Source organism: Malurus melanocephalus, unplaced genomic scaffold (genome assembly GCF_030028575.1).
Source record: "Malurus melanocephalus ecotype Western Australia unplaced genomic scaffold, MMel_1.1 scaffold_605, whole genome shotgun sequence".
In the NCBI taxonomy this organism is placed as follows: domain Eukaryota; kingdom Metazoa; phylum Chordata; class Aves; order Passeriformes; family Maluridae; genus Malurus; species Malurus melanocephalus.
The window spans coordinates 52,838-65,750 of record NW_026623837.1 but is presented as its reverse complement, the minus strand read 5'-3'; the positions used below and the strand labels follow the sequence as shown (position 1 = coordinate 65,750).

Here is a 12,913-nt window from a genome sequence, read left to right as displayed (position 1 = left end):
TCTCTACATTTACCATTGTCAGCTTGACTGGCTTAAGTTTTATTATAAATACTTGTTTTCAGTGGATTCGATCAATTTCGTGTATCAAACGATCACCTGAACAAAAACCTTCACAGTATTTTCAGTCGGTAAAAAAATGACGTAAAAGTAACATACGATGCATTTTCTTAATGTATTGTTCTGAAAATTACCTTCTGCTTTCTAAGCTTAATCAGAGAAAATGCAGGATAGTTGATTTCAGTATATCTTTATTACAATCCTTTAGGTATGTTTCCTCAATACAACAATTTGTAATACTTTTTTTCTGGGAACAGCAAAGTCTTGCCAGTCTGGTCACATGAAAATTTAAAGTTGTGTTAATGTGAGCAAAGGCAACTTAAAATACTTCTGGAGGAACAATAAGAAAGCCCAATAAAAAGGCCCCAAAATTTCAAGATGCTGATGATGACATGTAAAACTMTGACTACGACCTTTGGCACATGCATAAAATAAAGATCACAGAAGTCTGTTTAGAAACAAACAGTAAGTTTACATTGTATAAGTTTCGAAGAATAAACTCTGTTTTTACACCAGTAAACTGTAAGATGGAGAAGTCTCTAGTCAAAAGGACATTTAAAAGCTTACTCTGTGGTATTCTTGTTGGTTGCTCTTCAACCTAGTGCATACAATGTTTCTCACTGGTAACTCTGGTTATGAAAGAAATTAATTGATTGTGATGAAGGCTGGCTAACTCCAGAAAAAAGCAAACAGGAAATACTCAAATTCCAGACAATAGCTTGCAAACCCAGAATTTCTGGCTGTAGAATTGTTAACTCAAAGCTCTTTTATGTGCATTGCCACTTTGCTAATTTTTCCAGGTATACAAATATTGCTGCTCCAGGCAATAATACAAAGAAACTTGCATTGTTCTTTGAGCTACAAAAAAAACCCTCCTGAACTTTCGTGATACTACAGGAACCCGATACAAACATGGAAAACCAAACTATATCCAGCATGTCAAAAAGAGCGTAACTGTGTTGTGTGTAAGAGAAAGCAGAGAAAACATTTTTATCATGGGAAAAGGTGGAACCAGAAGAACCATATTTCTGGGTCCTCCAGGTTTTTACTTGGTAAAAAGTGACTACACCCATTTGCCTGCACAAGCAAGCGAATCTGTAGATAAGCAATGCCTTTCAGATGTTAACAGACGAAAAAGGGCAACCTTGGGTAAACCTTGATCTTTGCGTCTTAGCTCCTACACTGCGGAGTGCACCGAGTGCATATGGAAAGATTCTCAGCGTTAAACAATGTGTCCATATGGCTCTGCAAAGATAAAAACACTCTATGTGGACTCAGAAGTCTGCTTTCCTTCTTAGTCTATTGCCACAGTAAGACAAACTCACTCTTAAACCAAGAGTCACTTAGAATTACAAAAAGATATAGTAAGTCTGATCATTTTATATTGCAGCTATTTAGTGTGTTCTGCCTCTCACTTTGAATTCTAGAGCAGTTTAATTAAATAAGACCATTGAAATGCAAGACTATGGTGCTGCTAAGATGTGTATACTGCCCAAACTAGAATGGGAATTCTAGGCTGCACAAGGTGACAGGTCTGCTGTCAGGAGAAAGAAAAAACAGCAAGGAAAAATACCCCCCAAAATCAAAATTGAGAACACCAAAACAAAAAAAAAAAAACCACCAAAAAATGTCATGGGTTAGTTGAGGCGCTGCCATGCTTTAGTTGAGGTGCTAGGGCATGGGTTGGACTTGAAGATCTTAAAGGTCTCTTCCAACCCTAGTGATTCTGTGTGATTGTGTGAAAACCCAAAAGAAGACCAAAGCAAACCACCCGCCCCCAAAAAAACCCCAAAACAAAACAAAACAAAAAAGAAAAAAAAAAAAAACCAACAAAAAAAAAACCCACTTAAGGGCTTTTACCAGCCCATTTTACTTCACCAAAAGAATGAATTCCCCATTTTTAGGACTCACTTCAAATAATATTAAAATAAATGACCAGACCACAGTTTCAGGCTAAAAGTACTGAGCGTTTCAGATTATGACTGTCTCCTAGMGATGGTGTTCTCTCTCAGGCACAACTTAGGTGATAGATACATAAATGCTGATTATTCTTTCTTAACTTTTATCTCCTAACCTCAACTGGTACACATAGTCCTAGAAGCTGGTGTATTTTTCCTGGTTAAAACACATGGCCTGATACAAGTGTAACGTTGCTTGGATTAAAGCAGGTGCACCTCTTAGATCCACAGAGATGCAAAATTTGCCTTCTAAATAAAAAAAAATACTATAAAGCATTTTGGAAACTTCAGAACATTGATCAAATTTTTTATCGTGCTTCTGAAATGACTATTAAATTCACGCAACAGTACTAGATCTGTCATGTCCTCTTGCTAACTTTCCCTAAATACTATTCGCTTTGCTACATTTTCAGCTCCAAATTTTGCTATCAATTCATTTCTGACATGTTCATCATCCTTTTGCAATTCTAAATCATCCTCTCTGCTCCACACAGGGTACCCATCCAAGCGGTGCCCTGTCTGCAGAAAGTATGAGGTAGCTTGCACATCACCACTGTTTTTCAGAAACGCCTGTGTAACAGTGAATAGGTCCACAGCAAATTGCTCCATGAAGTACTCCATAGTTTTTACTATTTGTCCCACCACACCGGAAGCAGAAGCAGCGCTTTTTGGTCTTTCTTGTCTTTCTAATTGAATGTCAGGGGAAGCAGAGTTCTCTGGTCCAGTTTTCAGAGCAGATGCTGTTTCTCCTGGGGACCTTCCCACTCCAGCTTGTGTAGAAAGTTCTTCTGCAGCATCTGAAGAGTCACTTTCTGACTAACAGTAAGAAAAGAGGAGTCACCAATTAGACATGATATTTTCTGGCAAACATCTTTTTTTACCACTGCAACCAACCACCTTCCACTCTGACTCTACAGTATATAAAACCTCAGAAATTACTAGCATATCAAAAGCTAGTCACTGAAGTGAAGCCGTATCTGTTAATGAAATTGTACATGATCACAGAAAACCAYGATCTGTAAGGAAGAATTTGAACAAACTAAACATAAAAGGCAAAAGTGTGGGTTGATGTAACTGAAGGAACGATTTTTGTCAGGTTCAGGATGACTTCCATTTGCCAATACAGCATTTAACGTGACAACCCCCATCACATAAACCTCCTAGTATTAATTAGGGCAGGAATCAAGTTAAGAAAAAATGCACCAGCGAGGCACTATTTATCACAACCCACGTAAGTGACAGCTCACTGGAAGCTCCCGTTAAGACACGGTAGAAGAGATATCGGCGTTAAAGTCATTCATGTGTTAATCGTGAGCTTCTGTTGTGCCGTCAAACCAGGGAAGGTCTGTTCCTTCCTGTTCGCGCAGCGGCGGCTGCAGCAGCACGGCTGCTACCCAGGTTGGCCCCGGCCGTTCACCTCCGTGGTTTCGAACTCCCGATTAGCTGCCGCGAACAGGCCTCTTATCTGCGTGGGATCGTCCGTCTGCGGGGGCTCTGCGGAAACACGAAGGCTTAGTCTGCCGGGCCTCAGCGGGGCCCGGGCCCACGCTCCTTGCCGCCATCGCGCCCCTCGCAACCCTCCCCCGCCGCTGTGCTCCCCGCTCACCCCAGAGCCGCGGCCGTAGGTGCCGCAGGAAGCGGTCACGCATGGCCTGCCAGCTGTGCCGCGTCAGGCCCCTCCGCTCCAGCTCAATCCATAGCGCACAGCCGTGCACCCGCACCGTCCTCTGGCCGCGCACCGCCTGCAGCAGCGCCGCATCCTCTGCTTCCGTGAAGGCCAGGCGGTCGGGCGGGGCAGCGGCAGGCGGCGCGGCAGGCAGCCGGAAGGGCTCCAGTGGCAGCCGCTGGTTGCGCTCCACGCACTCCGTCACATACTCCGTTGAGATGGCCCCGTTGGGAGCCGCCTCGCCGGGCTGCGCCAGGAGCACGGCCCCTGGCTCCAGCACATAGCACAGCTGCCCGCCGCCCGCCAGCAATAGCGGCGCCAGGCGCATCTTGGCCTGACCGGGCCGCAGGTAGAACCGCATAGGGCGCCCGTTATCCCACAGGAACAGCGACCGGGACCGCACTGCCCCGGCCCGGCCGCCCGCCATCGCCGCTCCAGATCCGCCCGCCGCCCCTGTTCCGCCCGCCGCCCCTGTTCCGCCCGCCGCCATCGCCGCCCCTGTTCCGCCCGCCGCCCCAGATCCGCCCGCCGCCCCTGTTCCGCCCGCCGCCATCGCCGCCCCTGTTCCGCCCGCCGCCATCGCCGCCCCTGTTCCGCCCGCCGCCATCGCCGCCCCTGTTCCGCCCGCCGCCCCAGATCCGCCCGCCGCCATCGCCGCCCCGGCCCGGCCGCCCGCCATCGCCGCGTGCGCAGGCGTAGAAAGCCGGAAGGGCGGTGGCGGTGCCGGCAGCGGGGAGATGGCGACGGCGACGGCACGCGAGTGCGAGGCCGCGGAGACGCACCTCAGCAAAAAGTGAGGGTGGGCGGGTGGTCAGGTGGGGCCGGGACGGGGAGGTGAAGTGTGTCCAGCTGACCCGGTGCGTGTCTCCGCCAAGGCACCTCTCGGAGCGCTATGCTGAGCCCCGGCGCTGCGCGGCTCCGCAGCTGCGTCTGGAGGGCAGCGCCCGCGCTTCGATGGCAGCAGGCGCTTCATGACCAAAGCAGGTCGGTGCTTTGCGTATGGCTTTGCCCGCTTCTTTCCTTGTGGAATCCTGGAAGGCGGGGTCAGCAGCGCGGCAGGAGCCTGAGGGCCGTGGGGGAACAGGCTGGACCGCCAAGGTGGCTTCGGGAGCTCTACGTTATTTCTCGGGAAGTTTGCCTTGTTTCACTTAGGCGCTGCATAGGGCTCCTAGGCTCTTACGGATACAATGGAGTGCGGCAACTCCTTGAGGGACGTAGGCATACATTCTCAAGGTCTGTCTAAACGGCGTTTACTTTCGCTTTCACGTTCTCTGAGTATTTGTATCGTACAGGATGAACTGAAGGGGTTGAAAATAGGAAATGTTTAAACGTGCTTGAGAATTATTTTGACTATTGGGAAGAGCAAGGGAAGTGACAGGGTTATTTGTGCAGTTAAATTTTAGCAGAATCCTGCCAGTCGTTTTTCTGTAGAAGTAACAGAGTACTTGCTGCAAACGGTTTCGTTCTTTTTTTTCAGTGAGCTGAAGAGACGTTTAAAGGCTGAGAGAAAAACAGCTGAAAAAGAGGCAAAGCAGAAAGAGCAGAGTGAAAAGCATTCAAATAAGCCTTCCTTGACTTCTGAGGATAACGTTGGTGCTGATGAGGAAAGCTTGGATCCAAATGTGAGAATCTGGACCCATGCTTATTCGATGTTCTGTGAATAAATCTTACTGACTGGCATTTGATTTTTTTATTTATGGGTAATTAAATGGTTCAAAGGGGAGAGATGTATATTCTTGCCTCAGGGCAGCTGCAGTTTAATTCTCAGCCTATAATATACTTTCAGATTCTAATAAAATAATTTGATTTTGTTTGTTTCTGCTGACAGCAATACTACAAGATCCGTAGCCATGCAGTCCAGCAGCTTAAGGGCACAAATGAAGATCCCTATCCCCACAAGTTCCATGTTGAGTTATCTCTCTCAGATTTTATAGACAAGTACAGTCACCTGAAGCCGGGAGACCACCTGACGGATGTTACAGTGAGAGTGGCAGGTAAAGGCTTATCTGGCCTACAGAAAAATGTAGTCTTAGCTGCTTTTATTGCTGGGTTGGTCATTTTTGAGTTTTGCTGATCTCTGTTACTCAGTCATGGAGACTGTAGCAATGTTAAACTATTAAGGATAAATCCTTCGGACTGAGGACCTGTGCAACATCCCTTGCAACAAGATCGGATTGTAACATGGGCTCCAGGACCCAAAGTTTTTATGGTCTTTCCTGCAGTGGTTTTCATATTGAGACTTGACTGCTTGTCTTTCACAGTTAGTGAATAGTTCAGAGCTGATAATGCTTTGTCTAAGTGATAGTACTGTGGCTTTTGCCCCTGTATCTTTTTGGCTAGGGTCTCCTTTCCTGATGTCTAGCCTGCTTTGATATTTAGGTCGAATCCATGCAAAGCGTGCTGCTGGAGGGAAACTGATTTTCTATGATGTTCGTGGTGAAGGAGTCAAGTTGCAGGTCATGGCGAATTCCAGGTAAGTAGAGGTGTTTCCTGTAGAGTTCTAAACTGCACTGTACTCTGAGATCTAGATAGCTGTATTTGAGTATTCTGTTTCATCTGTGTTTTGGCTTAGGTAGCCAGGTAATGTTTTGCTTCAGATGTTGCGGTTGAATTCCCTGTTAAAATATCTTTCAGACACACACGCATGCACACACACACACACACACACACACACACACACACACACGTGTGTGTGTGTATGTGTATTTTTTTTTAATGGATTTTGTCATGCGAGACACTTGACAACAGTTTGGAATATTGAATTTTAAACAAACATGCTTACATTTGTTTTGTGATTACAGCCTCTACAAATCTGAGGAAGAGTATTTCCGTGTTAACAACAAGCTGCGTCGTGGGGACATTATTGGTGTAGAGGGGAATCCTGGGAAAACAAAGAAAGGGGAACTGAGTATTATTCCTTATGAAATCACTCTGTTATCTCCATGCCTGCATATGTTGCCTCATCTTCATTTTGGCCTCAAAGATAAGGTATTTGTCATACCTGTCAGTTTTGAAGGCAATTGGACAGATCATAGAACGGTTTGGGTTGGAAGGGACCTTAAATATCATTTAATTTCAACACCCCTGCCATGGGCAAGAATGCCACAGACAGTTCTGAATAGATGACCTTTGATACCTGCTGGTATTATCGGTGAGCAAAGGAATATTCGTTTTGTTTCGGTATTTTTTTRTTTGGCATAACATTTTATCTAGTTTGTTCTAAAGATACATGTTCTTTTCAGGAAACTAGGTATCGTCAGAGATACTTGGATTTAATTCTTAATGATTATGTGAGGCAGAAATTTATAACCCGTGCAAAGATCATCACTTATCTTCGTAACTTTCTAGATGAATTGGGCTTCCTTGAGGTAAGACATCAGTGTTTACTTGTTTACTTCCCTCAGCATACTGAACGTGCTTACAATTTCTCACAATTTCTCAACTTCAAGGATGTTTTGTATTCAGCCTCATATACAAAGTGCTCACAGAACTGACAATAATAACCTCAGCATGATGTGTTTTATCAGTTTGATCTAATGGGAGCAATTCCTTTCCTCTCTTCTTGAAGTTGAGATTATTCATCAGTTGGTGAGGTTATGGCTTGGGTACCTTTTGTCAAGGTAATAAACCAATCTACTGCTGTCCTTTCCGTATTTCAGTAAATCAAGGTGGAAACAACATCTTTGAAATGCTGTTTTGCCTCTGGAGGTAAAAGCCAGTTTTACTTACTGTAGGCAGAATTGGATTGTGCTGATCCAGGTTCAGGAAACTGGACTTGGCTTTGTTGAATTTCATTTTCWGCGCCATAGAGAGGATTTTGCGATAATGCCACAGTGCTGTTCCTGGCTTTGATAACATGAATCCAGTAGGTTCACATTTGCAGAAAATATGAACGACTCTTCATAGCAACAGATAAATTAAGTAATTTGTTATTATTGACTGCATGAAAAAAGTGCACATTTGTTCAGAATTTTCATATACTGGAATGTGTAACAGTAAGTGTAATACAGATTTTTCATCACAACTAGCTGTTTTCTTGATCTATGCAGTTCTGGTTTGGAAACTGATTTCATGAAAACAAGGCATTTTTTTTTCTTGTTACAGGTTGAAACTCCTATGATGAACGTAATTCCAGGTGGAGCCGTGGCAAAACCATTTATCACATACCACAATGAATTGGATATGAATTTATATATGAGAATTGCTCCAGAACTTTACCATAAGGTAAAATTCAAGCCACTCATGGCTAAGCCTATATTCCTCAAACTGTTTTAAAAAAAGCAAGTGTAGCTAAAATAAGGAATATTCTTGAAGAAAGGTGGACTTGTCTCATGAATGAGRTTTATGAAGTTGTTTTGCAGTTGCACGTGTTTGGGCTCTCTTAAGTTCTTTTGAGAAAGTGTGTTTACTAGAATTTCGTTTTGTTTAGATGTTGGTGGTTGGTGGTCTGGACAGAGTATATGAAATTGGGCGTCAGTTCCGGAATGAAGGAATTGATTTGACTCACAACCCTGAGTTCACAACTTGTGAATTCTATATGGCTTATGCAGACTACCACGACTTAATGGAAATTACAGAGAATTTGCTTTCAGGTGATGTATTCAATATTGTTAAAAAAAGAGTAAGGAACTCTGGAAGATTTCTTATTATGTGGCATACTCTTCTTCTGAACCTCACGTTTCTTTTGTAGGGATGGTGAAACATATTACTGGGAGTTACAAGATCACTTACCATCCAGATGGTCAAGATGGACAGGCCTATGAGATAGATTTTACCCCTCCCTTCCGGCGAATTAGCATGGTGTATGATCTGGAAAAGGTCCTAGGAGTGAAATTTCCTTCAACTGAGTGTTTTGAAACTGAAGGTTAGATGCTGAGTATGAATGTCCTGTATTTTTTCCTTAAAGAAAGCAGGCAAAAGGTTGCAAGTTCTCAGGCTGCAGTCTGTTAGTTGCTTTTTTTGAGGTAGTGCTAACACGTGGGATTACTTTCTTCTGATTTTGTTGGTTTACCTAAGTCCAGAAAGAAGACTTTATTCCTTGCTGCCTTTGGCAGGATCAGACTCTTTTGCCTTTTCCTCTGTTGAATATGTGTGAATGAATATACTCAAAAGGCATGATGTACCGAGTTCTTGATCTGTTAAAGAGATCTGACTTTTTATTTCTTATTTCTCCTTTTGTGTGCAATTGAGTTTCCATGCCTGCAGTTGTAGCTTGGGTGTATGATTATTTGGGGCTTTCTTAAAATGTGCTGTTTATTCCTGGAACTAAGAGACATAAGAAAACAAGTTCACATGCTTTATAGTATACTTTATAGTATACTATATACTTGTCCTCCATTCCCTCCTCCATCTGCCCCACCCCCCAAATAATGTCCAGTACTTATGTGGTGTTGTGCTTAACTCTTGTCAAGTTTCTGGAGCATAAAATTACTCCTATTTTACTGCAAACAATTAAAACCAAACACTTTCTGTAGAGTGATATTTAAGCTCATGTTTTCCATGATATCTACCATTGAGATCTTACCAGTCGCTCTAAGACACGTTGAAGGATCTATTAAGAACAAAAAATGGTTGCTGGGGTGTCTGTTTTAATTTTTGTCTGCAATTTCAGAAACTCGCAGGTTCTTTGACAACCTTTGTGTGGAGAGAAATGTTGAATGTCCACCTCCCAGGACAACAGCCAGGCTTCTTGACAAAGTAAGCAAAGGTTGATTTTTATAATCCTGATTGCTTTCAGGATCTCTCTGTATCAACAGAAGTCGCTTCAAAGAGGTTCAGCTGCATCTGGAAAAACATGCTGCAGTGCATTTGAGTTACTACTGTATTACAGTGAGAAAATTTGCTGTATCAAAATTGTCTTTTATATTGTCTGCACCAAAAAGTAGTTTACCTATGTCTGCTTAAAGTAGTTTACCTGTGTCTTGAGCACTAGGGGATTTTAGTTGGATAAATGGTCTATTATGGTTAAAACAGATCTGCTTTATTTAGGTCAGTTTTGTCTGTGAGATGTATGCTTCAGTATGTAGCTGACCAAAAGGGCAAGCATACCCTATCGTTCTGTCAGCTGAATTCCTTTGTACCCAAATATTGTCTGATAGCTATTCTTTTGATGCTTTTCCTATTGGCCCTTGTTGTAATGTGCAAATTGAATCATTATACAGTTTTTGCTGTGTCATTTTTCTTACCTGACAAGGATACACACACTCTGTTGATCAAGACATTGCCATGACCATAAATACTTAGGAAACTCTTCATATTTCTGGTACTTTCTTCTGTAGCGAAGAGAGAAAATTAAGATGCTTGGTGAAGGCAGTGCTAGGAAAGTGCATAATTGTACACTGCATAGTTGTTTCACTTTTGTTTTCCCAGTTAGCTGGTGAATTGCTGGAAGTCATTTTATCAACCCAACATTGTTTTTCTCCCAGTTAGTTGGTAAATTCCTGGAAGTCACTTGCATTAACCCTACCTTGTTTTGTGTTTGTTTTTCCAGTTAGTTGGTGAATTCCTGGAAGTCACTTGTATCAACCCTACATTCATCTGTGATCACCCACAGGTCATGAGTCCTCTTGCCAAATGGTAAGAGCATGACACACAATCAGTGTGTAACTCAGAATTCTACCTTATGAAAGAAAAAAGTTACATATGTGAAAACAGAGATTTTAATGTTGTGTACAAGTTTGTGAATTCTGACACAAACCAATATAGACATTGGTTCCTGAGCTGTGAAACCCATCATCCAGAGAAGAGGTTTAAATTGCTTAGTACCTTGAAGTTTTGATAGCTGTTAGTGCTAAGTGTGAGCAGTGCCCCTAAGAAATGTATGTGCCATTTGCTTCTCTATGCGTGTTTATTGTAGGGTATGTCTGTTTTGTCTTCACATAGGCATCGTTCTCTTCCGGGACTAACAGAACGCTTTGAACTCTTTGTAATGAAAAAGGAAGTGTGCAATGCATACACAGAACTTAACGATCCTGTCCGACAGCGTCAGCTTTTTGAGGATCAGGCCAAGGTATAGTGTCTTGTTGATAGTGAGTATAATACAGGTATGTAAGTAAAGAGTATTTCCTGTGTCTCTTCCAAATCTGTCATTTGTACCTACTGCTGAAAAGAGTTGCTATTACTTTGAGCAAGTGTTTTTCATTSAAGTGGAAGCCTGTCATTACAATTCAGTTCCTTTTCAAAGGAACCTTGCTCTCTAAGGTGAACAAGTTCAAACACTGCTGTTGATTAGGCTTTTTGGTGCAACTTTGTCTCGGAATATCTTCCCTTTTATTCCACCCAAAGTACTAAACTGGAAAAACACAAATGTGCAAATAGGGTTTTTCCCCCAGGTAAGTATGTAGTTACACAACATCATACTTGTAGGTTCTTAAACAAATTTTCATGTCCAGTAAGAGTTTGAATGCTGTGTAAGAGGTAGCTTAATATCCTGAACAGAGTTAACTAATATTTTAAATTGACTTACAGGATAGAGGTGCAGATTAGGAACTGTTAGGCTTGCAAATTTGTACTACTAGATTTCTCTATGTAAGCCTTGGAAAGGAGTGACCGTAACTCATTTTGGTATTAATTTGGTATACACATCCAGGAATGCATGTTTGGCCACACATGACTGAGATCAAATGATGCAGTCTGCAGAAATAGATTCCTGTTCTTCATACTCTTTCTAATGGCTTCAGGGTGCCTGAGAGGTTTAAACAATTGTCAAAGCCAGGAGAATAGATTTATGTTAACTAACTAACTTGAAAATGTGTTTGAAGATGTTCTGTCAGAATGAATAATATTACAGGTGTCTTTAATTTTTGGTCTGTTGTCTATGTACTTGCTGCAGTGCTCTCCTGATTATAGCCAAACTTTGTAGGCACGATTGTACGTATCGATTGAAAATTAGCCTAAAAATTTAATGTTATGGTGTATGTATTTAATGGGTAGAGACTGAGATGAAGGATGATAGTTTGCATTTCATGATTTTAGGGAGAAAAATATGCCATAACGGTCTTTGCAACGTCTTCCTTGAAACTGTGAGCAGAAATGTTTGCTGTTGTTCCGACACTTATTATTGTCAGTTTCAAAATTTGAGATGGCTGACTAATCTGTATTTTTATTATTATGGCTTTTGTCACGTGGAGACTGTCAGGGTCAGGTGCATTAGTTACCATCTCAGTGTACGGTGTTTTAGTCTTCCTATTTGAGAGGAAAAAAAGCATTAGTTCACGAAGCAGCTACCAATGATTCAAGCAATTACCCGCCTTTGTTGTTTCAGCAAATGTTGATAGGGGGTTGCTAGCAATGAAGAACCTGATAAGCTTTTTAAAGCAATTCATTCTATCATCTGCTGCCATATGGCTCTGAAAGATGGCTTTTACTGAAGTGAAGAGCCTGGGCCTTTATCAAAGTAGGAGACTTACAGGGCAGAAAGAAATTGAATGTAGAGCTCCAGAGTTCTCTGTGTGCTGAGGTTCCTTCATCCATTAGTCATTTGCACTGCTAATTGGCCTTTGGTTTCATCGGTTGTACGGCAGCTACAAATAGCAGTATTCCTCCTTTTTGGTAGGGGTTAGCAGGAGCGGTGCTGTCCAGCTCTCTACAAGCCACGTTTTAATTCCCTCGTTTAGGCAAAAGCTGCAGGTGATGATGAAGCCATGTTTATTGATGAAAACTTCTGCACGGCACTGGAGTATGGTCTTCCTCCAACAGCTGGCTGGGGCATGGGAATTGATCGCTTGACCATGTTCCTTACAGATTCCAATAACATCAAGGTGAGCATTAGCAGTGGTTATGTCAGAGAACGGGGAATTGGATTCTGCAAAGCTGGCTGTGTCTGACGAAGCCAGTGCAGACAGTGCAGCAGTGCGAGATTCTTCTAAGCCGCGRATCCCACCCGGGCACAGCTCCTTGGCGCGCGGCCGAGCAGCGCAGCCCGGGCCGCTCTCGCGAGAGCAGCGCACGAGATGTGGCGTTGCCGGTCGGCGCGGCCGCTGACGCTGTTGCTGTTCGCAGGAGGTGCTGCTCTTCCCCGCCATGAAACCGGAGGACAGCAAGAAGGAGGCGCAGCCCGCCGAGGGCACTTCTGTGTGAGGCTCCAGACCGCCGCGGGCACCTCCGCGTGAAGCCCGCGTGGCGAGGGCTCCTGCGTTTGAGCTTCGGAGCGCCGCATACCTTCAATAAAGGCAGCTTTCTCTGCACTCGTCTCTCTGTTTTGTGCGCTTGCGCCGCGGCCGCTGCTGCCGGC

The 12,913-nt window shown here is 43.4% G+C and overlaps 2 protein-coding genes across 3 annotated transcripts; one reads left to right on the top strand and one right to left on the bottom strand.

The window, feature by feature from the left end:
* Positions 1-231: 231 nt before the first annotated feature.
* On the bottom strand, positions 232-4,147 carry TERF2IP (TERF2 interacting protein). Its single transcript, XM_057383063.1, has 3 exons — positions 3,622-4,147; positions 3,433-3,509; positions 232-2,831 (listed from the first exon to the last, which is right to left on the bottom strand). The coding sequence occupies exons 1-3, from the start codon at positions 4,106-4,108 to the stop codon at positions 2,388-2,390; spliced, it is 1,008 nt and encodes a 335-aa protein (XP_057239046.1). The 5' UTR covers positions 4,109-4,147; the 3' UTR covers positions 232-2,387.
* Positions 4,148-4,306: 159 nt separating this feature from the next.
* KARS1 (lysyl-tRNA synthetase 1) lies at positions 4,307-12,860 on the top strand. Of its 2 annotated transcripts, none has more exons than XM_057383059.1 (14): positions 4,307-4,474; positions 5,159-5,303; positions 5,510-5,675; positions 6,061-6,154; positions 6,483-6,669; positions 6,924-7,049; positions 7,786-7,905; positions 8,111-8,273; positions 8,372-8,545; positions 9,293-9,378; positions 10,172-10,257; positions 10,564-10,690; positions 12,297-12,440; positions 12,682-12,860. In XM_057383059.1, the coding sequence occupies exons 1-14, from the start codon at positions 4,419-4,421 to the stop codon at positions 12,757-12,759; spliced, it is 1,752 nt and encodes a 583-aa protein (XP_057239042.1). In that variant the 5' UTR covers positions 4,307-4,418; the 3' UTR covers positions 12,760-12,860. The 2 variants fall into 2 exon arrangements, with proteins under 2 accessions (XP_057239042.1, XP_057239041.1); XM_057383058.1 differs by lacking the exon at positions 4,307-4,474 and adding an exon at positions 4,500-4,665.
* Positions 12,861-12,913: the final 53 nt, after the last annotated feature.